Source organism: Anabrus simplex, chromosome 5 (assembly GCF_040414725.1).
Source record: "Anabrus simplex isolate iqAnaSimp1 chromosome 5, ASM4041472v1, whole genome shotgun sequence".
Lineage (NCBI taxonomy): Eukaryota > Metazoa > Arthropoda > Insecta > Orthoptera > Tettigoniidae > Anabrus > Anabrus simplex.
The window spans coordinates 93,007,516-93,032,606 of record NC_090269.1 but is presented as its reverse complement, the minus strand read 5'-3'; the positions used below and the strand labels follow the sequence as shown (position 1 = coordinate 93,032,606).

General features: G+C 37.3%; 1 protein-coding gene across 3 annotated transcripts in view; it reads left to right on the top strand.

The window, feature by feature from the left end:
- LOC136873781 (activating transcription factor 7-interacting protein 1) overlaps window positions 1-25,091 on the top strand; it is a 457,029-nt gene that overhangs the window by 341,919 nt on the left and 90,019 nt on the right. For all 3 annotated transcript variants that reach the window (XM_067147002.2, XM_067147001.2, XM_067147000.2), the window contains 3 exons: window positions 3,312-3,500; window positions 3,583-3,793; window positions 13,351-13,529. In XM_067147002.2, coding sequence (XP_067003103.2) covers window positions 3,312-3,500; window positions 3,583-3,793; window positions 13,351-13,529 — 579 coding nt within the window. The remainder of the gene's footprint in view (window positions 1-3,311; window positions 3,501-3,582; window positions 3,794-13,350; window positions 13,530-25,091) is intronic.

Below are 25,091 nucleotides of genomic sequence, written 5' to 3'. Positions count from 1 at the left end.
TCAGGATGAATGGACAAGACAAAATTGGTGGTAATTGTTATTGTAAGACTCAAAATAAAATACGACGTTTTCCTTTCCTGCAAGGTGTTCTAATTACACTGTCTGGAAAAAAGAAAAAGAAAAAAGAAAAAGACTACCTAAAGAGTGTTGTACAATTAATCAGGGATATGGTAGTTGCATGCTGGAGGATTTTAGCTAAACTGATGACCATTTCAAGGACACCAGGCAACAGATGGTGAGGTACCATTCCTTTCATTGTGCCGTGTCAGCTGCACACCTGATGGTGTTATGTACTTCTGTAGACTCGAATGTTGTTTGTGTGTGTAGCAATCAAGCTGTAGCTATGCCTCTGTTATGCATCTTCCTAAGGGGGTTGCATCATGGGACTTCGATCCATCCTGGTGCCGTTCCTAGAACAGAAAGGTGATTGATGTACTGTTTCAGAAGATAATGTTTGTCCACATACTGCTGCTACTATTTGATGTGCTCTTCGTGATGTTTGACAAGTGCCCTGGCCAGCATAATCCCCTGACCTCTCTCCCATTGAACTTATTTGTAACATGATGCGACGATGTTTGACCCCGTCTGTACTTCTGATCAATCTACGTTACTTCTAGGTTGAATTATGAATAAAGTGACGTACGCAGTCACAATGGTGCAATTCCCCCCTTTCCTTTGTGCTAGTGTAATTGTAATTGAAAAAACGATGACCTGTAGATCTGGAAATGTCAGATGATGATGATGATGATGATGATGATGATGATGATGACTGTGACAAGGAAAATGCTTGCTTGCAATTATTTCAGCTGAATGCCTTATGTACCCCCTCTTTCTTTACTACTGGATCTGTTTTATGTAGTTATGGACTGTCAAAATGATAATCCAGAAACTGTATCTGCATCTCAATCAAGATTATCTTCCATGTCTAAAATTGCTCACCCTAATGTCCTACATTTTTATCTGCATTTTGTCAGCATCCATTCATTACATTTGTCCATATTCTGTACCACCATTCTATAATTTTTTTTTCTCTTCCCTTCTAGGACTGGCGATAGCGGGTGGGGAGCAAAGTTAGAAATTTGTGAAAGGTTTTCATTCATTGTTGTGCTTTAGATGAATCATCAGTGTAGAGAATGGATGAATAGCTGCGAGATCAATGTTTGCATAGTTTATTCCCTTGAAGTTTCTGCATGTAAATTTTATGAAGAAAATGTGTAAAATATGTTACAAATACCTGCAGGGATCATCCATGGCACTAACTGCCTCATTAAGTGAGTGGTTGAATGTCGATTTGTGATCCCAAGTTCGCGGGTTAATTCCCGGCTGAGGTAGTTGATTTTTGAAGGAAGGTCAAAGACTTTACCATTCCATGTTGTTGGCAAGTTACTGACAAAAATAAACTCAGCCGTAGTATCCTTTCTGGTAGAATTCTACTTTTATTGATAGCTGCACTATAGGAGTCAGAATTCGTGAGTAGATTGCCTAAGTTGCACAACTTCAGAAAATGTGTTTACTTTAGCTGAATCTTATTATTATTATTATTATTATTATTATTGCACCGGTTGGTACACCTATACGCCGCACATTTGAATTTTCCGCCTTAAAGTGCTCCTCTACTGCTGAAACTCTGAACTTTAAAACAAAATTAATTCAACCGTTTATCAGAAGATGTCACTGTGTTAATTTCGAATTGTTTTTGTTTACTAATTATCAAGAAGTATGGACATTCTCTCACAGATGTCTCTACCAAAAACTATGATCATGCACCCTGGTGCGAAGTGAAGGTACTTTTCTTGAAGATATTTTGTATTCATAAGTTTGTTTTTTACTAAATGTTGTTCTTTCATTTGTGGGTTGGCAATATTAATCTTCCTTTCCGCCGGTTTTGAAATTAGCCAATCGTAAATTTCTGTCATTAATTTTCAGCCAATGGCATCTTTCTTCCCCAATGTTGATGTGTAACTGTAAGCTACCCAATAAACGACTGTGGGTGTGTCTTAATCATTCATGAAAGGTCTCGAATCTTCCCCGAGAGTATAAAAACTGCTGATTTCCCCTGGCTCTCTGCCACTCGTACAACATCTAGCTTAGTGTATGGAAGTATAGCAGGAGGCGAATAGCGCCTCTTTCATCCGCCAGCAGCTCTTCTACAAGGTAATGGCCTTTTAACATCTTTATTTCTTGCTAGCTCAGCAGTTTAGCCCTCAGGGAAGGTCCGAAAACTTTTCAACGTAACCTACCTTTCTAAAAATGTAACTTAGTGCCGGTTTATGTAAAAGTTTCTTATTACTTTAACTGTAAATCGGGGATAGAGAGTGCTTTACCCTCTCGAGCTCCCCTTAATTTTGAGTTTAGGTGACTACGTTTTCATAACTGATTTTCTACTCTTAATGTATTAAAGTTTTCTCATACGAGTCACCTCTCTAGTTTGGGAATAGCCCCTGTGTCATCGGCCTAGTGCCCCTTAGGTTTTATAAGGTTTCATGTAGGAGCGCAAGCTACGCCTCCATTCATATTGGTATTTTGGGCCATTTAATTAACCTATTATTTTTCTTTTAAGGCCCTGTAGGCTGGGTACGAGATACCCCTGTTTAATTCTTGTAAGTTGCACCTCGATGGCAAGTGATTATAAAGCATTGTATTGCCTTTAATAGGCTTGAAAGATTGAGAGCAGGTCAGCTCTTTATGGTGTTTTGAAAGGTGCCTCTAGGAGGCTTGACATTACTAGGTGGGAGCAAGTGCTCCATGTAATGAGAGGTTTTCTGCCCTTTGGTAATTGTGGTTGTGAGCTGAGGGCTCAGGAATTATAAAATTGGGGCTCGAAGCCCAGAATTTGTAAAGATCCCTTAACTTGTGCTTTCGTTTGTAAAGTTTGTACCTAATTTTTCATTGTTATTTCACCTAGTGAAAATTTGTTAAATCTTGTTGTCTATTGAAAATATAACCTTTATTGAAATTTTAATTCATCTTTCGGACTTGTAGTTAGACCCATTCTAGCCTGCACCTTCTTTCACCTCTGCATTCCACGGAGAACTCCGTTAACAATTATTATTATTATTATTATTATTATTATTATTATTATTATTATTATTATTATTATTATTATTATCATGACACGTGATTAAGTTTATACTTTAATTGTTGTTTACTGTCATTGCAAACCAAATCTAATTCCATGGTCCTGATATTCTGTACATTATATACATTTGAAAACTGAGCACAGGGTGAGAGAGAGAGAGAGAGAGAGAGAGAGAGAGAGAGAGAGAGAGAGAGAGAGCGCATTCTGAATACTTCTATATTTTTGTTTACAGACTCCAATTCCCAAGACACCAACACCGACATCAGCTCCCAGTACACCACAGAAAGTAGTTTCCCCGTCGTTCCCAAAAACTACAACAAGCACGAGCACAACTAACACATCCACTGTGACGAACTCTCCCATTGTAAGGCAGGTGACAAGTCAGCCATCTGCTGTCAAGTCCGTATCCACGCCCGTTAAAGTAAGTGCTGGATCATTTACTCATCAAATTGTAACACAGGCCTGAGTTAGATTGTTGTATTGAGTGTTTCTGTGTCTTTCAGGCAGCTAACACCTCCAGATCTGTTGTGGTGAACACTTCTGCAGCACCTGCGGTAATTGCCAGTGGTGTCAACTCTCCTGCCAGATCAACTACTACTACTGTTGTTGCTAATAGAGTTGTTAAGAGCTCTACAACTGTACACACACCCATTGCACCCAAACCCAATCAAGACTTGATTGATCTTACTGATGAAGAGGACCGAGCAAGGGGAAGTAAGTGCATATTACCTTCTTCAAAGCAGTTTGTGTAGTAGACGCACCGTTTTACCTTCTCAACTTCTATAACAAAAAATCTACTGTGCATCTTTGATATAAGAAAGAATTTGTAACATATAAGATGTGATCTATTAAAACAAACAACCTCTCGAGTGTGAAATAATCAGTGGTATCAGTAATGATGTAGCGAACCGGTAGTGACTACAAACAATGCGTTGATGATGGTCTTGCAACAAATGAGTCTACTGTCGATTGATGATTAGCATCTATCAGAATTGAATTTTCCACTCTGACAGTGCCCTGTGTCACTGAGCACTCCTTGGTCTTGAGTTCCTTGCCAAATGCAACATGTTTTTGCTTGCCCCACCTACCCTACTTGCCAGACTTACCTCTTGCCAACTTCTTCCTTTTCCCAAAGATGAAAATGCCACTAAAAGGTCACGGTTTTCACTCCTTGATTGTGAGTTCCTTTCCAAACGCATTCAACCTTGCATGAGGTTTTATTCGACATAAACAATTTGAACATCCAGACATTGAACATGTTCAATTTCGTCCGTTTTTTCTGTACTTCAGCTTCTGTTTCTCCTCGTAACAGCACATCATTAGCAAATACCAGGGCATTTTATTAATACTTTACTTGATAGACTTTATGTTCTTGTCCATAACAAGCAAGCGGCTGCGTGGTTTGGGTCCCATAGCTACGGGATGTGGTGGATTTGAACCCCACTGTCGGCAGCTCTGAAGATGGTTTTCCGTGGTTTCCCATTTTCACACCAGGCGAATGCCTGGGCTGTACCTTAATTAAGGTCATGGTTGCCTTCTTCCCACTCCTAGCCCTTACGTATCCAATCATCGCCATAAGACCTATCTGTGTCAGTGCAATATAAATCAAATTGTAAATATATATTTTAAAATGAAAAAACAATTCTCGCCTATTAATATTATGAACAATTTTTGAACATCCAGACATTGAACATTTAATTGATTTCAATAATAATAATAATAATAATAATAATAATAATAATAATAATAATAATAATAATAATAAGAATAAATATATAATGTTCAGTGTCGCACATTCTAGGAATGGTGTATCCTTTGTTTGTCTTTACTTTGTAATCAGGTACTTCCAAGCATTTCAAGATATTGTTCCTAGTACTTTTCTGTAAGCATTCTTACGACAAAAATGAGATCCATAGTACTTCAATCTTGTCTGAATCCATGTTGTTCATCCAAGAAAATAAATATTATTCACATAATGTGTCATTTAATTGATTTCAATAATAGCATTGCATAAATATATAATGTTCAGTGTCGCACAGTCGGTACATGCTAGGAATGGTGTATCCTTTGTTTGTCTTTACTTTACTTTGTAATCAGGTACTTCCAAGCATTTCAAGATATTGTTCCTAGTACTTTTCTGTAAGCATTCTTACGACAAAAATGAGATCCATAGTACTTCAATCTTGCCTGAATCCATGTTGTTCATCCAAGAAAATAAATATTATTCACATAATGTGTCATTTAATTGATTTCAATAATAGCATTGCATAAATATATAATGTTCAGTGTCGCATATTCGGTACATGCTAGGAATGGTGTGTCCTTTGTTTGTCTTAAAAATGTGTAAATTTCCAAGGCAATGAATTCATCGCAGAATAATGTAATTAACTTTATTAATATTCACTGAGAAAACTTACACCATTCACAAAAATGGAGCTGAGCAAGAGAGAATGATTTTGCTTTAACTTCTAGATCAACGGCAAAGGTGCAGAAAGCAGTTGCTACACTTCCTGTACTCTCACAAATAAATTCTGATAACATTCTGGCAAAAATGATCAAAGCTAAGTATTTTAAGGTAATGCAAAGTTTGAAGCAAAAAATTATGTGTTGGAAGGTTATATTAGCAAGTAATATGTGAACTGGAGGGGGGAAGGGGGTTCACATTAAATGAACATCTTGTTATCAGGTAAACATGGTAACCCAGATTTACTAACAAGGTCTAACATTGACCTCATCCTACCCTTCTGTGTGCTTTACATGTAATTATTTTGCAGTGATGGTATTTGGGACATTTTATTTTACCATTTTAATTTTGTTTCTGTAGTGGAGTGTTTTCATGCAAGCATTTGCCATGTGGCACTTTTTTAAGAGGTCCACAAACACATTCATTCAGCACGTAGTAAAATACCTGCAATGTGCAGTACTGGCTGATCTCTGTAGTTGCAAAAGTTACAAGTCCCATAGCATGTGTTGCACGACATTATGGCGGCTGTCACATGGAAGATAGTGGAGTACGCACTGAAACATTACATTAAGATTGTGTGGCGTGTGTTATCCAATGCCTCGGGGTAAATATAAGGCCAGGCCAGGCAAAAAAGAGAGGATTGTGCTTGTCCAATGTATCCCTTAGCTCAGGCCTCTGGAGTACATGTTTTTTATGTAGAAGAATTGTGTTCAAACCCCACTCCCCGGTTTAATAATTTTAATACCATTTCAGACGATGTAGTTGCCGTCTTACGGCTGTCCTTATAACAGTGCAGAAAAGAAGTGGATAATTATTTGTGCCCAGCAACCTCTGGGCTAGTTATAGACTTGAATTGGCCAATGGCATAGAGGGAAGTAACAGGGAAGAACATTAGGATGGTAAACATGTTGTCTTCCTTCCAGAAAATAAAAAAGGAGTAACCTTAAGCACAACAAACAGGCATGGGGACTTAATGATTTGTGCAGATGTCTTGGGCTTCCCAGGTTGTTTGGATTCTCCTAGGCATGGGATCCATAGAGTTCTGGAAATATTCCTTGCCTTGTGTGGGATCTTCCCAGACCCTGAGAACTTGGTCCCACGACTGGTCTGCATTCCTTGGTAGTTCATCTTTGTAGACATTGAACCTCCTTCGTTTTAATATTACCCATACGTTCTCTTCGGCATTCAGGTGTAGCGACTTCGGAGGCCAGTCTAAAACTATTATTGCCAGGCTGAGTTGCTCAGACGGTACAGCACTGCCCTTCCTAGCCTAACTTGGCAGATTTGATATTGGCTCAATCCAGTATTATTTGAAGGGCTCCAGTATGTCAGCCTTGAATTGGTAGATTTACCGACACATTAAAGAACTTATAATATGCTTACAATATTTTTTTATTTCACCTTTTCAATACAATTGATTTTATGTTGTTAGAAAATCATAATGCTACAACACTATTTTATAGGGACATGTTTCGCTTGATTTCAAGCATCCTCAACCTATGTAATCATCTCAAGGTCATTGTTAATTTGCTTTGACAAATTTGTGCTTAATTATAATTCTAAAGTAGTAAAATACATAAACATAGGAATTTGTGAACACATTGATAGTTTAACAATATGAATGACTATACTAAGATTGGAATATCCGTTAATGCTAAAGACATTGACGTCCAAAGCACAGTAATATCTTCAAAATATTGAAAATTTGGCTAAAATTTTTTTCCCCAAAACTTCTAGTTTATTAAAAACAATTGTAATTTGACTTCTATGTTAAAATTTGAATCATAATTTTTGTTAAACTTATTGGTGTCTGAAGATTAAAATCTTGGATACGTTGGAATTCTGCTTCAGGTATTAATTTTGAGGCATTCTACTGTAATTTATTAGTTTTGAACAGTAACATGCTGAATTAGGTAGTTTCATCGAACTAGTCTTGTTTTGACGATCAGATTTTCCTTTGGTAGTAGTTTGTATTTATGAGGGTTTAGTCAAAAGTGACATCAATCCAAAATCTTGAGGTGTTATATTTGTTTTTCTTTCACAGTATTTGAATGCTGGTGCATCTACAAAGGAAATTTACGTGAATAATGTTGTGTGTTATTGTGCTTTTACAGTGATCTAATGGTATGTTTCACTTACCCCTTTGACTGCTACTACAAAACCTTGTGGTATTTGTTACATTACAGTGACTGTTATCTGTTGTGGTTCTACTCCTTGTGTTATACATATGGGAAAGCTGTTGTGAAGGGCGGGTAGGGGACTTAGGGGAAGAAATATTAGGCGGGGCATTAGACATTGGCGAATCATGTGGTGAGGAGTCCGTATTTGTTGTCGAGGTGGGGGTAGGGGAGGAAACGGTAGACGGGGCGTTGGACCTTGGCGTGTTGTGTGGAGGGGAATCTTTATGCGTTGTCGAAGTAGTTTTTGTGGTGGGAGTTTTCAGATTAAATGTCTTAAAGAATTTACTGTTATCTGATTTGAAAGTTTGTAGTAATATTGGCAGTTGCTCTATCAACGGACTTTTTATATCGACCGCGTCATTCACGTGTTTTTCCTTATTAAAATATTGGTCCAAATAAATATATATATTTTCAAACTCCGTCATTAGCTTCCCCTTTTCAATCCTTTTGATTATTGTGAGGTTTTTGTCTATTGAGGTATATTGATGGCCGATTTCTTTCATATGGTTACTCATTGCGGAACATTTATTATGCTTTAAAGCGTTAAAGTGTTCCATGTATCTAGTAAGAAAGCTGCGGCCAGTTTGGCCAACATATGAAAAATTACACTGTGTGCATGATAGTTTGTATATTCCGGAACCTTGATATTTGTTATTGTTGGAGTTTACTATCTTATGATTAAATAATTTTTTATTGGTGTTGTGTGTTTTGAAGGCTATTTGTATATCCCGTTTTTTCAGTGGGTTTGCTATTTGATGAATTATTGGACTGCTGTAAGTAAAAGTTGCGTATTTTGATTTTTTAGTCTTTTTCGGTGCGAGATTTGTGGCTAACTTGAGTTTTACCTTATTGATGATTCGATTTACCATCTCTATTTTGTATCCATTGACTACTGCTAGTTCTTTTATAAAATTTAGTTTCTTCGTTAAATTCGTGGGAGATAAGGGTATTTTGTGAGCTCTGTAGACCATACTAAAAAAGGTTGCCTGTTTGTGGGATTTTGGGAGGAGTGAATAATTTCTTATTGTTATTGAAGTGTGTCGGCATTCTGAATATTTGAAAATCGAATTTAGAATTTAAGCGTGTTACAATAACATCCAGGAAATTTAATGAATTGTCTTTTTTGTCTTCTTTATTAGATTTTATGTAACTGTCAATATTATTTTTAAAATCTAAGATTTTTTCGCTGTTATTTTTCCGGTTATCTAATATTACGAATGTGTCGTCTACAAGATTAGTTACATGTAACATTAAAGAACTCCTGCAGGACAAAATGTTGGCACCTTGGCATCTCGGAAAATCATAAAAATGTTGTTAGTGGGACAATAACATTATTATTAAAACCATTATCTCCGGCTTTCTCCAAAACCATGCTGGAATGACTTTTGTTTGGTGTGCCAGATAGTTATCCTGCTGGAGAAGGAATCGTTTGGGTTAACGTTCTGGGGCAAGAAGAAGTAACACGTTCCCCAAAATATGAATATATTTATGAGCAGTTAACCTGCCGTAGATGTACTTGAATACGTCATCAGTGTCGTGTCATCGTGACACATCTAACCTGATTTCGACATGATAAAGTGTAAATACAAAGTATGTTACAAGTGTTTATTTATATATCCACCTATTCGATACAAAGAGATCTTTTTAGAAATTAAATATTATTATAACATGTTATGGGACATGTTTCGCCCATATTAAGAGCATCATCAGCCTCAAATTCAAACCTGTATGGTGAAACATCAGGATCCTGATTGCTCTTACAAGCCATAAAAAGAGGATATCACTATAGGTGTCAGTCTAAACATACAAAATATTAGAATGTCCTTGGCTAAAATTGCAGTATCAAGCTGCATGTCATAAGTTCACATGAATATACTTTCCAGAGCGTTGAAAAACTTGTTCGGGTAGGGCAGTAAACAGCTCAGTCTTTATAATGAAACAGAAATGTGCCTCCTTGAAGATGATAAGAAAAAGCAAAGCTGATACACTGTTACAGATGTCAATATCGTATGTTGTGATAAGACAACAGATCTCTTAAATGGCTGTTCAGCTGCCTATAGTCTAACTGGCTGAAGGAGTGAAAGTCGAATGTGTTATGATAAGATAACAGTCTTCCTTACGTAATTGTGGGAGCAAGGAAAAAGCATTCGGTTGTCTATAGATGTATTTATCTTATTTGAAGGACGAAAGTCGAAGGTTTATCGACGTTGATAGAGCTCTTTGGTGTGAAGTCTGTAACAAGAGGAGAGTGAATGCTTAGGAAGGTATTTTTGAAGAGAATGTGGGTTTAAAGAAAGGTAAAACATGGAAAATGTATAAAAACACTTACCCTTTCGTCTGTGAAGAAAAATAACGTTATTTTTCTTCAACTAACCTTTCCGTAGCTGATTTACATCTTCACTGTGAAGAAAAATAACGTTATTTTTCTTCAACTAACCTTTCCGTAACTGATTTACATCTTCACAGACGAAAGGGTAAGTGTTTTTATACATTTTCCATGTTTTACCTTTCTTTAAACCCACATTCTCTTCAAAAATACCTTCCTAAGCATTCACTCTCCTCTTGTTACCGACTTCACACCAAAGAGCTCTATCAACGTCGATAAACCTTCGACTTTCGTCCTTCAAATAAGATAAATACATCTATAGGCAACCGAATGCTTTTTCCTTGCTCCCACAATTACGTAAGGAAGACTGTTATCTTATCATAACACATTCGACTTTCACTCCTTCAGCCAGTTAAATAGACTATAGGCAGCTGAACAGCCATTTAAGAGATCTGTTGTCTTATCACAACATACGATATTGACATCTGTAACAGTGTATCAGCTTGGCTTTTTCTTATCATCTTCAAGGAGGCACATTTCTGTTTCATTATAAAGACTGAGCTGTTTACTGCCCTGCCCGAACAAGTTTTTCAACGCTCCGGAAAGTATATTCATGTGAACTTATGACATGCAGCTTGATACTGCAATTTTAGCCAAGGACATTCTAATATTTTGTATGTTTAGACTGACACCTATAATGATATCCTCTTTTTATGGCTTGTAAGAGCAATCAGGATCCTGATTTTTCACCATACAGGTTTGAATTTGAGGCTGATGATGCCCTTAATATGGGCGAAACATGTCCCTTAACATTTTATAATAATAATTTCTAAAAAGATCTCTTTGTATTGAATAGGTGGATATATAAATAAACACTTGTAACATACTTTGTATTTACGTACATTTCAATACGGACCTAACATGAGAATTATAACATGTAATGCTAAAGTGTCCCGACTTTTATCACTGGTTCACCTATTGTGATTACGGCCCGGTTGTATAAAACTTTTGATCTGAGTTTAAAGAGGAAAAATGGCTGCCAGTCAAGTTGAACTTCAATTTTCCGTTGTATAAACGCTAACCTAAGATCATCTCGTCTTGATCTAGGTTCAGATATGACTGCCGAATATTCGTTGGTTAATCTCCTTGAACTTAGATCATTATCATTCATATTAAACATTGAACTAGACCTGAAGACTTGAGAAGTGTTTCCTTGTATCGTATATGCGTAAGAATACCGTACCTTAATAATGTCGAGGTGTGTTATAAATGTATTGAATGCTAGTAGTTAAATAATGCTAAAGATCGCTCAATTTTTTCAGAAGTGAGGTTATGTGAATATCATATAAACAATAGCCTACTGCTATACCAACATGTTCTTACTTAGTTTTCTATTATGTTTCAAGTTTACAAAACAAAGCATATATATTTTCTTTAGCAGGGATGTCAGATTATTCCGACTTTTCGTCTGATGAAGAGTTGATTTTACAACGAGCTCCTCGCGTCTTTCGGCACAGACGGAATCCGATTATTGAATTGTGTGAAATGTTCAAAATAAGATTTCGTTTATCGAAAGATGTTGTGGAACGACTGGAACTAAAGTTAAGGGACACACTACAAAAACCTAGTCAAATAAATTATCCCCTGTCACCCATGTGTATGTTCCTAACAACTCTTAGGTTTTATGCTACAGTAAGTTTTCAAATGGTTGTTGGAGAGCTCTTTAACATTGACAAGTCACGGCTTTCTCTTTCAACTTTGATGTCACCATATAGGTTCTTTTATTTTATATTATATGTTAGTACCTTGATAGTACAATATCCACCAGATCGCCCTTTTCTTTCTGTGTGAAGTTCCTTCCATGTTTACTTCGCGAGATTACAATATTATCTTCTTCTCCTTCTTCGACAGTCACGGCAATTTCGTATTTCATTTGTTGACAGTCACGGCCAGGTCAATCCCACTATTTTAAGTATTATCCAACGGGCCGAGCTATTTCGTATTTCATTTGTTTTGCGGTGTTGCCACGTCCAATGTTTTGAACTCCGATTACATTTGAACTACACATGTGTAAACAGAGTTCAGTTTTATACAACGCGATGAAGTCGTAATCTCAGTTCATTTTCAGAACTAAGTTCTTAATTGATCTCCAGTCAGATGTCTTTATACAACCGGGCCTACATCTGGTACCAGGCTTACGTTACACTCTGCCAGTCAGTTGAGATGCACATCTTGTTGGAGAAGATGACACTTCCTCAATCGATATTCTCCCAACTGACGATACGAGTCTTCACGGCCCACAGCCTGCTCCTTTGTTATGGCCTTTTCCCCAGTGGCCCCCTGACTATGAAAATTATGACTCCTCAAATGATTTCCTGTCTGTCGATCAGTGGTAGAGTGTCAGCCTCCAAATCCCAATATTGTGTGTTCAAATATGACATGTTTTTTGAAGGGTGAAAAAAAACTACTCAACACTCCATGGCATTTGATGGTGGTACATAAAAGATCTCGGGTGAAACATTTGCTGTTAACCTGAAAAAATTAACTAAAAACTCAAGCCAAATGCGATTCAGTTCATGCTGCTGTCTGGTAGAGTAAAATGAAAATGAAAACCTACAGCCTGTTTTCCAGTCTTTGACCGGGTCAGGGATGTAATGAATGAAGCAGATATAGGCTATTAGTACGATGGGGTCGCCACTCCCAAAGTGATTATTAATGACTGATAAATGCTATGAAATGAGAATGGAGAGTGTTGCTGGAATGAAAGATGACAGGGAAAACCGGAGTACCCGGAGAAAAACCTGTCCTGCCTCCGCTTTGTCCAGCACAAATCTCACATGGAGTGACCGGGATTTGAACCACGGTATCCAGCGGTGAGAGGCCGACACGCTGCCGTCTGAGCCACGGAGGCTCCTGGTAGAGTGAAATATAAAGTTAAAATTGACGTGCAGGCGAACTTGATGGCATCAGATCAAAATGCCTGCGCACGGTAGCCAAAGCCGTACGTTTATCATTATCATAACTCATATCCAAACCAGACATTATGTTGACTACTTTTGATGAGATGTTAGCTACTTGCCATTCATTGTGATGAGTCCTTCATTTGCATGGCGGGTTGTGGACACAATGTGATATGATAATGGTCGACTTACAAAAATTCTGGTCCTTCGGTCTTCACTAACGTGTGAACAGTGCTTTGTGTCCTTGTCCATGTACAGTGTCTACTATTTGAGACTTAGTCAAGTCGTGTGCCATTACTTTTTTTCTAGTAACAGGATGTTGTTTTTTTTCCCCCCCTCAGGTACACTACGGAATGCTCTGGCTGCTCCTACAGATGCACTGGTTCCCACTACTGCTAGCATCACATCTGTTTTGACAAGCACTGCCATCACAACAAGTGTTGCTGGTCGAGGCATTCGTGTTGTACAGCCACATCAACTTACTGGTAGTAGCACCACCACGGCAGCTATCCTCACTCCTGTATGTATCTTTGCATGTATGCACCGTTAAAATAAGTAGACTGTAGTGATAAGTTTCTCATTGCATACCTGCCAACACTTTCTATTTACCGGGAAACTTTCCGTTTTTTAACTCGGTAATACTCTTCCCCCAAGATAAATTTGTACATGTTTGTGTAATTTACTCCTCATTTTCAAGAGTATTCTTTTGGTGAGTGTATTGTCTGTTGCCTTCGTGTATCATGTTTCCCGCTCACTACAGCAGCATGTGTGCTTTATAGATGGGAATTGGGGAAGGCAATCGTCCTACAAGTGGGAGAGATTAGCGACTCTGTTAATCGGGACAAAAGGATGAGTTTATCGGGGCTCGCACGCTGTTAACATAGTTTCTGTGCGTAGTTTCGTTGGAAGTTGTAGACCACATCTTTTTTCTTGCGGTTCTGTGCTTTTCCCCCCTGTCATATATTAATAATGGACTGTATGTGACACATTGATCTCTTTGTACGTGGTAGTTTTGCATATTTCAGTATGTTTGTGTTCATTCTTATAGTGCTATTAAAACAATGTGCGTGTTCTGACAGCTCTCAGCGTGGTAGTAGGAAGTGGTAGTTACTATGGCAACCAGTACACGCCTCCCGTTTCAGCCAATCCCAGCTCGGCATGCACTCTCGCATTTCCTACCCCCGCTGTCTTAAAGCTTCGAGAGGCGGTCGGTCCGAGTTCCACGTTGCCAATATAGTATACCGTAGCACATGTGGCTGGGCTAACAATGTCTACTTTGAGTGATATCATTGTCTGTATAGTGTGCTTTTTAAATCAACTAAATATTATAGTGCTATTGTGTTCGTGTTAATAAGTGTATCGTTATTGAGGCTGGCATTCTAGTGTAGTGTAAATTATAGTATTGTGTAGTATAGTGTAATTTTAACACCGTCTCAGTTACTGAACTCAAAATGTTGCAACCCGTTCAGAGCGCCGCTAAACGACAACGAGGGCGACCTAGAATTCATTCACCTAGAAAAAAGGCAAGCGTAATGGGGAGGCATGGCTTCGCTCTTTGTGGTCAAGCTCGCGATATGGTATGTGCCTTAGCTATTTGTGGTCAAGCTCGCGATATGGTATGTGCCTTACGGGAATATTTTGAGGCTGAAGGGAAAAATGGAGGCCCACTGATAGACGTTAACAAAGTTGTAGAAAGAACAGCAGCAGCTTTAAAATTTCTGAAGCTACAGTAATTAGAATAGGGAAAGAAAAAGAAAAGAAAGAAAAGGAGCCTTGGGAAGAAGGTGAAGGGGAAAGAGAGGGAGTGGATGTATCTGGACCATCACATGACAGGTTATCAACACCGGGCAAAACCCGACTGATTAAAGCCTATGAGGAAGGGGAATGAGGAGTTTTTTCTTACGATATTTGAGCTAATAAAATTACTGCTGAGCCACCTTGGAATAATAGCAACGATATTTAACGTTTTTCTAACTCTTTCATGATCGAAGTACTAACATTAAGTTATTTATTAGACCACCTAATCAATACAAAATCGTCTTGGATGATTTACATAAATTTGTTAACTAATAGTGGTACATGTTTCGCCTTCCCTGAAGGCATCATCAGCCATAGTCTTAACCTTAAATAACATGTAATAATGAAATGAATTTCAAAATCTTGAAGAGATTTGAAGTAAAATAACATTAAAAATAACAATGATGGTTTAAAATGCAATGTGATGAGATATAATAGTGGAAGTATTAACAAAATTAACATTAGAAGGCTGCTAAAATAAGTGCGATGGATAAAACAACAGATTGTTATACAACAAGTAGTAAGATTGCATAAAAATAAAGTTGATAGTCTGGCGGTTATAATTAGACGATGGCGAAAAATCTTATATAATCAAAGTAAAGGAGAAAGAATAAAAGTCAAAGTTAGTCGAGAGATCCGAAGTTAATCATGATCTTGAAGATAAAAGACGAAAGTCAGAGGCATATGGTGAAGTTGTAGAACACGTTGAGGATATGAAGTTGTAGAATAGAAGTTGAACAGGTTCAAATAGGATCTCTATGGACCATTTCAAAATTTGAAGTAATGCTCAAATGTTGTAAATTGTGAGTTTGTAGATATTCTAGTTGAAAAAGCATATAATAGTGGAATCTGTAAAAGGAAGCAAGAAATGAAGCACGAAATAAAAATAGCCTACACAACAAGACACACTAATCGTAATTTATTCTTCAATCACAACTCTATTAACATCACAGACAATAGTTACTCTGGATCAGGAATATACAGAATGAAATGCTCTACATGTAATTTTTCTTATGTTGGCCAAACTGGCCGCAGCTTCTCCACCAGATACGCCATGCATTACAATGCCCAAAGACACAACAAATTCTCCGCAATGGCCAACCACATGAGGGACACAGGGCATAAATTCACCACAATAGAACAAGACCTCCATATCCTAAAAAGAGTTGATAAAAGTAAACTCATGACAGAATATGAAAACTTATTTATTTTCCTTGACCAACATTTTTATAAAGATAAGAACCTAAATGACACTATTGATAAAAAAAGCCCCTTGTATGAACAGATTCTTATTTTATTACGAGAATCAACTCCCCTCACCAACATATTCTTAAAAATCTTCAACCTCACATCAGTTAGGGTTCCCACCTCCCCTACAGCTGATATACCCCCCTCCCTTCCCCCTGCCGCTAGTACCTCTAATTCAAATACAACCAATAAACCCATAGCCACACCCACCGTAACATTGTTCCCTCCAATAGCCTTACACCGATACAACACGCGCAGTAATACACTCTCTTCCTTCCCTCCCACCAATAGCAGCCCCCCTCCAATAGTTACGTCAACGCAAACAGATCCCCCTCCAGCACAAACCTTCAGGTATAACACACGTAGCAAGAAGTCTACTGTTGCAAATACTTCTAACTCATAACGTTACAAGCTATCTTTGTCACCGTCAAATGGTAAGTGCACACGATTCTACTTCAATATTTTCAAATATCTTTTCACACAATTAACTCTATGTTTCTTGCTTCCTTTTACAGATTCCACTATTATATGCTTTTTCAACTAGAATATCTACAAACTCACAATTTACAACATTTGAGCATTACTTCAAATTTTGAGATGGTCCATAGAGATCCTATTTGAAAGTGTTCTTCAACTTCTATTCGCCGGGCTGAGTGGCTCAGACGGTTAAGGCGCTGGCCTTCTAACCCCAACTTGGCAGGTTCGATCCTGGCTCAGTCCGGTGGTATTTGAAGGTGCTCAAATACGACAGCCCCGTGTCGGTAGATTTACTGGCACGTAAAAGAACTCCTGCGGGACTAAATTCCGGCACCTCGGCGTCTCCGAAGACCTTAAAAAGTAGTTAGTGGGACGTAAAACAGATAACATTATTATTATTATTCATCTTCTATTCTACAACTTCATATCCTCAATGTGTTCTACAACTTCACCATATGCCTCTGACTTTTGTCTTTTATCTTCAAGATCATGATTAACTTCGGATCTCTCGACTAACTTTGACTTTTATTCTCTCTTCTTTACTTTGATTATATACGATTTTTCGCCATCGTCTAATTATAACCGCCAGACTATCAACTTTATTTTTATGCAGTCTTACTACTTGTTGTATAACAATCTGTTGTTTTATCCATTGCACTTATTTTAGCAGCCTTCTAATGTTAATTTTGTTAATACTTCCACTATTATATCTCATCACATTGTATTTTTAAACCATCATTGTTATTTTTAATGTTATTTTACTTCAAATCTCTTCAAGATTTTAAAATTCATTTCATTATTACATGTTATTTAGATCCTTATTTTTAATTTAAGGTTAAGTCTATGGCTGATGATGCCTTCAGGGAAGGCGAAAGATGTACCACTATTAGTTAACAAATTTATGTAAATCATCCAAGACGATTTTGTATTGATTAGGTGGTCTAATAAATAACTTAATGTTATTATTTCAATCAAATATCATCAATACGGACCAAAAATGATATTTATTACATGTAATCTTTCATGATCGCCGTTAATGGATATTCTTTTCCGCAGAGCCTAGCGCAGAACGAGAGATGTTGACTGTGATGTAGTAACTCCTGCTGGATCATGTGGCAACACAGCACTCCCACTCCTTTGTTCGGCGCCACGTGTTGCGAACTGTCAGAACACGCACATTGTTTTAATAGCACTGTAGTTCATAAATATGACTTGAATGTATTCCTGAAAGTTGTGTGGTAACAGTTTCTGGTATTTTCTCTTCACAAATGGCCACAAAAAATAACAAACATTATCTCCAAGTATTCAGAGATACCTATAATGTTGAATTTCCATTAATTTTATAGTCTAATAAAGGGAACTATTACACATTTTGTTCTGTGTTTGTTACATTTTCTTGTAACCATTTTTATATTTTCTTAGTTTAAGATTTTAAATTTAATAGTCAGTTCACATTGTAACTGTAGATATAGATGCTTTTTATCCTGTCTTTTTTTTTTTTTTTTTTTTTTTTTTTTTTCACCGAGACAGTGGCGCAGTATATGTGATGAAATCGAAGAATTAAAAAAATCTTCCTATTCTTGATTTCTAAATGTTGGCAGATACACTAGCATCAGAAAGTTTAGACTCACCTGCAAAAATTAATCATTTTCTTAAATAATTGTTTTCTGTGAGATGATAAGTGGTACTTTAGTTCTGTTACTTATGTATGGATGCTTTCAGCACTTTCGTAAAGCTATTTCAGTGCATATTGTGAGATTTTACTGTATCTTTTCAAAGAAGTTGACAGATTTATAATCCCAGCTTTTGATGCCTGCTTCTACCTGGATAACTTCTGGCCCTTTCCCAGGTAATCAACATGCCTCCGTCATGTGGTTACTTGTCCTTCTTGTTTCCTCGCTGTCTTGGAAGTCGACATTTAGCCTACAGAAGTTATCCTGAGCAGTTGTATGTTAATCTCTGTACCAGATTGTTTATTTTCTACATTGGTGATATCTGGGCATAACTATGGTAATAACACACATCAAACAATCGAATATGGGGAAGAAGGCTAATATAACCCAAGAAAACAGAGCCAAAGCTTGTGCTTATAAAGAAATAGTGTACAGCGTTTGCAGAGCAGTGAAACGCAGAGAGGAAACGGGTAGTTACGAGGAGCGACCACGCAGTGGATGTCCAAGGAAGACTTCTAAAATTGAAGATAACCATATTTTAAATCTCACTCAGCAAGCGTGACAGAAGGCATACTGCGGTAGATATTTGCTCAGAGGTAAATAAAACAAGAGAACAACCTGTGTCTGCAACAACAGTGAAAAGTCGTCTGCTTGAGGCGGGATTGTTTGGTTACATAGCCGTACAGAAACCATTGTTGAAAACTGTACACAAGCAGAAAAAGCTACAATGGGCCAAAATGCATGCTAACTAGACCGCTGAACAATGGAAAAGGGTGCTTTGGATGGATGAATTTAAATTTGAAAAATTTGGTTCCAATCGTCGCCAATATGTTCGTCGCAGCCCCGGCAAAAGGGTTATGGAATCCTGCATAATTCCATCTGTGAAGCATGGAGGAGGAAATGTGATGGTGTGGGGATGTTTTGGAAATAATCAGGTTGGTGATTTGGTGAAAGTAGAAGGAATACTGGGAAAGAAACAATATCACCGTATCCTTTCGCGCAATGCCGTACCATCTGGAAGGATTTGTTCTACAGCAGGACAATGATCCTAAACATACCTCTCATTTGTGCAAGCAGTATCTGGAAAGGAAACAAGCTTAAGGAAAATTTGAATTAATGGTCTGGCTGCCTCAATCATCCAATCTGTCACCTATTGAACTTTTGTGGGAAGTTTTGTGGGAAGAACTTGACGGGAAAGTGAAAGAAAATGCTCCAGGCGGTTTGGATGGGTTGTGGCTATGTCTGTTAGAAACGTGGGAATGTATAAATACCGAGACTTTGGGAAAATTCAGAGCTAGAATCCTATGCATCTGTAAAGCAGTAATCAAAGCAAAGGGTCAACACATTGATGAACAGGCAGTGTGATTGTTTAAGATGTTGTGATTGTGTTTCTAGCTCCCTGTGAATGATCGGTGTAAAGGGAAATCTAGTAAAATGTGTAATAAAACTAGTTAGTTCTAAAAACATAGGTATTTCCATGTTGATTTTCAACAAATAGCCCCTATCGTTCATGGTAAGTGAAAATTCATGGGTGAATCTAAACTTTCTGATGCTAGTGTATGTCATTGCTTCTCAATTATCTTTTTACAGTTTAACTGAAATTTTGATGTTGTTTCTTGTTACTTTCTGTTAAAACTGTGAATTTTATATGGTAGTACGTGGTTAATTGAAGCTGAAGGGATGAGAAAACAAAAATAGAAAACATTCAAATTAACAATATCACACACCATACTTACCCGAATCTTAATTTCAAAATGATAACAGATCATAAAAATGCACATGGCATTTTTGCGTTAAAACTTCAAAATTAAAAATATGCATCAATGGTGATACTACAAACATGATTAATTCTTCACCATCTGTTTTAAAAATCTTGTAATTTTGTTTTGTTTCTGTGAAGATATTTTCATAAATGGTGCAATCTCCAAGGTTTGTTTATTGATTGATTGTAACAGATAATCATTTTCATTTTGTTGTCCCTCGGTAGTAAATTCAAGCTATTGTCTCTTAATCCATCTGCAATTAATGATGTATATTTTACCACAGGTCCCCATGCTTCAACTTCCAAGGACTTTATTGGCCAGTGGAATGTCTCATTTCATGTGCTGACAGCTGTCAATAAACTCCACATGGAGTTCTTAGTTTAGGCTTTATAAGCAAATTTTCCTGGTTACCGAAATTCAGTGTTTACTACATAGAAGACTATTCAAAGAGCATGCCCTCAAGTGGCCACGGGCTTTTTACATTCTTAGCTTTACAACAACTACAGTTCCAGTTTCACCACCAGTACGATTGTGCACTACCTTTCTCTTCCAATCAGGAAGCAAATTTGAATGACCCAAGTTCTTCTATATATGCTTATTTCTGAAGTTAGTTCCTCAATTTATTTGCAATACATATTTAAGTGGGACTAAAGAATACCTGGAAATTGAAAATGTTGCTGATGTGCACTGATTACAAATAATACAGGACAAACGTGAACGAGAAATGTTCCCAAAGGGATAATATAAATACCGTATTTACTTGTGTATTGGACCCTCCTTGGCTTTTCGAGACAAAAATAAAAATTAAAAAAATCTTGCATACAAGACCCCTCAGCGTAATTTGTCAGAGAAGAACGATTCCGCTTTGAAGCGGCTACAAGCCTTATTATGCAGCTCTGAAATAAATACAGTAAAACGGCTGCTGTTTTATAAGGACATTTTAACATAAAAACTTAAACGTAAATATATCCGTCTTTTATTAGGACCAAATCGGTGTAATGGTGCCCGCCTCTGTAGCGTAATGGTGCCCGCCTCTGTAGCGTAATGGTTAGTGTTATTAGCTGCCGTCCTCTGGGGCCCGGGTTCGATTCCTGGTACAGCCAGAAATTTAAGAATGGCAGGAGGGCTGCAATGTGGTTGAAATGGTACATGCAGCTCACCTCCAATGGGGGGTGTGCCTGAAAAGAGTTGCATCACCTCGGGATGACGACACGAGTTTACTTTACTAGTGTAATGGTTTTATATATGTCAAGTGCAACATCTCTTCTGGTCTTGAGATCATAATTGTATCCAATCATATTAAAATACTATATTCATGTTACAAAGGAGGAATTTTTATTCATGCCTGAACCTCACGTGGATGGAAATAGATTTTCCAGATGATCATTATGGTCGTTCTTGATATCAATTGCAAGTTGGATATCATTAGCCTTGTTACCACTTGTTCTGCTCAATAAAGTGTTTACCTTCGCAGATAGCAAATTAATTTTTGCTAGTAAAGCATCAGCAGTTTTATGTTGCTCAGGCGGTAATTTGAGAGACTAAAATATGATGAAGAAAATGCGAAAGCTGGGCTTGAAAATGCTTAAGCTGATTAGGGGAAGGATCACTACCTTCAAAAGAGCTAATAAGTGAACTAAGCTCATTAATATTTGACTTGACTATGGACAGTAACTCACCAGATCCTTTTTCATCGAATACAGGAATTACAATCCAAGGTGGCTTTAGGAAGTTGTATGTTGACATTTATCTTGCCTGCTGATGACACTTTCTAATAAGGAGTTCATAGATTACTTCCTCCTTGCGAAGATACAAAGGGCAAGAAACATCCCGAGGATTAGACATGGCGAAAATTGATTTTGCCCAGGCCTATTTAACGAACTTTGCTACCACTTGAAACAGCAGTCCAGAGGTTGTGGGGAAAAGAGGCGGCAGGGCTCTAGGGCTGGATGAATAAAACGACCACATAATAAAAGAAAGCACTAATATCTTTTCTTTCTCACTCATTATCTTTTTTGTTTCTTTTTTCCTTAACAAGAAACCACAAGAAGTTAGTTAACAGTGGTAATCAATCACACTTAACAACAATTGGTAATCATTTAAGTAACTTGATAACCAGTCAGCAGCTCTCAGAGCTTCATTTTTAACAAGGGAGAATTGAGCTCTGACCATCTTTCAAAGACCTATGCACCTTCACATACCAGAATAACTCTATTGAATACTTGCTTCTCTTTTATTTGGAAGGAAAGCCAAAAGAAATGCACCTATGGATGAGAAGAATCCTCAGCTGAACAGGAACATGCTACAAATATAGGCCAAGAATAAGTTGAATTCCAAAAAAGATCCAAAAATGAATGGGCCAGTACACAAAAGAGAAAGGGGATCCTGAAAACAATCAAGTGATCCCATAACATTGCATAAGAATAAAACCTAATGAGGCACGAGGACCGGTGACACTGAGGATAACCTTCATCTCAACGGTGCTGTGAACAAATAGAATGTCCTGTCTTGAGCAAAACGACAGCCTGGTGATGTGCATGGGGTTGAAAGTCATGGTGCAAAAGGGTGTGTGAAGGCTGCGATTTCCAGTCTTAGAATTCATCATCATCATCATCATCATCATCATCATCATCATCATCAGTGTCCCACTCCAGTCGTCCGGGTGTGGTTAACAAGCCTTCTCCACTCCTTTCTGTCCTTCCACTTTTCCTGCTCCATTACTTCCACCACATCCTATCCAGATTCTCTAATGTCCTTCCAGATCTGATCCATCCACCTTCTTCGTGGTCTTCCAACTGGTGTCTTCCCCTTTTTCTTCTCTTTCAATTCCCTTCTTTCTACCCGTTCCTTTCCCATTCTTTATACATGTCCGAACCATCTCAGTCCTGCTTTCTGTACTTCTGTACCAACGGTTGTATATTTAGTTCTCTGATTTTAAAATTTTGAATTCTAACTCTTCTTGTTTTTTTAACCGATGTTTAAAAATTTCAATTCTACTCATTGAATCTTACTATCTTGTCTCTTATTAGTTACCAGCATTTCTATTTGGTATGTTAAAATTGGTTTCAAATACTGTTTATATAATGTTAATTTCGTTCTCTTGGATACTTTGTCATCCCATAAAAGCTCTCTGACTTCATGATAAAATGTACCTTTACCTGGTCTGTTAATTTCTGGGGTCGATTTCATTACTTTCATTAATAATGCTACCCAGATATGTAAAATGTTATATATTCTCTAACCGTTCTTCATCTACGTTCACTTGGCTTCTCGTTTTCTCTTTTCCATAGTGCATGACTACAGTTTTCTTTTTACTAATTACCAGTACAAAATCCTTCAGATTTTCATTCCTAATGTCCAGTCTCCTTTATGCTTACTTTTCTCCCTTTCCCCAAATTACCACATCATCTGCAAATACCAAAGCATTCACTACTGATACTCTCTTTTACACATTTTATGATTTCATCCATCAATATAATAAACAATAATGGCGACAGGGCACTTCCTTGCTTGAGACCTTATTTTGTGTAAAATGTTTCAGTCACTACTCCCCTCTGGTACACTGCTTTTACTCTCATGATACATACTCTCATGATACAACATTTTTATCTTGTTAATTAATGATTTTTGTACATTCCTTTTCAGTAGGCATTCCCATACATGTTTTCCCTTAATTGTATAATAAGCTTTTTCCAAATCCAAAAATACGAAGATGATTTCCTTGTTCCTTTCCAGATATTTTTCCATTATTGTTTGCACTGTAAATATCAAGTCTATTGTTGATCTATTCGAACTAAAGCCATATTATTCTTCGTCTGTGTTTCTGTTATATCCCTCATTCTTTTGTCTATGACCTTCTTCATTATTTTTAGCTTATATGATAATAGGGTTATACGTATATGATTTTCAGATTTCTTCCTATTTCCTTTTTTGAACAGTGGTATAATGCTTCCTTGTTGCCAATCTTCAGGTATCCTTTTGTCCTTCCATATGGCATTTTTTCCCCCCTCATTTTTGTTTTTTTCATTGAGGGCTATGTTTAGCCATTGTAGTCCAATGCTTTCTGCTGCCTTAATCATATCGGCATGGAATTAATATTTTCTAGTTGCTTTACCTTTGGTCATTGCTTTCACTGCCCTTTGAAGTTCCAACCATGTTATCAGGTTCTCTTCTTTTTCTCCATCCATTATTTCCATTTTCTTATCTCCTTCTTCCTCTGAACAGTAATCCTCAAAGTGTTTTAAAATACTTTGCCATCACCTTCTGAAGACCCTTGACGTCCTGTGCTATGGATCCATCTTCTCTCTCTAATGCATTGATTTTTTCTTGATTTATTCTTTTCGATTTTATTACTCTGTATAATAGTTTCTGATTTCCTCGACTATCTTGCTCAATTTCGTTGGTAAATTCTCCCGAACATTTCTCCTTTTCTTCCTCGATAGTCCTCTTTACTTACAGTTTCAATCTTTTGTATTCCACATGTAACCTTTCTATCTTATTCTCATCCCTCTGATACGTTTTTTGTTTTTCGTTATCCATTCGTTTCTTCACCTTGTCCTTTTCTTTTATCTCTTTTTTTTATTTTGTCTGTCCACCACCGTGTCTCCTTTCCCTTAACCTTTGCTTTTGTTTTCCTGCATACCTCAATTGCTGCTTCCACAAATGTCTGTTTTAAATTGTCCCACTCTTCTTCTCCACTTTGTATTTCTGTGTTTGGCAACTTCCTTTTTATACAATCTTGGAATGCCATTCTTTTCTCCTCCTCTTCCAATTCCCAAATCCTGATCTTTTGTTTCTTCTTCAATACAATTTTAGGGAATTTTACTTGTTTTAATTCCACAATCAATAATCTATGATCACCTTCCATACTTTCACTGGAGATTATCTTCATATTCATGACGTATCTTCCCCATTCTTGGTCTGTTGTTATAAAATTGATGTGTTCCACACTGTCGATCCCAACTATATCGGCTGATCTTATGGCTATTCCTCTTCTTAAACCATGTGTTCTTTATTATCAAGTTATTTGTGATATGAAAATCCAACAGTTTCTCTCCATCTTCATTTCTATCGCTATACCCATGTGGGTCCAGAACATTCTCATATCCCATTCTATCAGTTCCC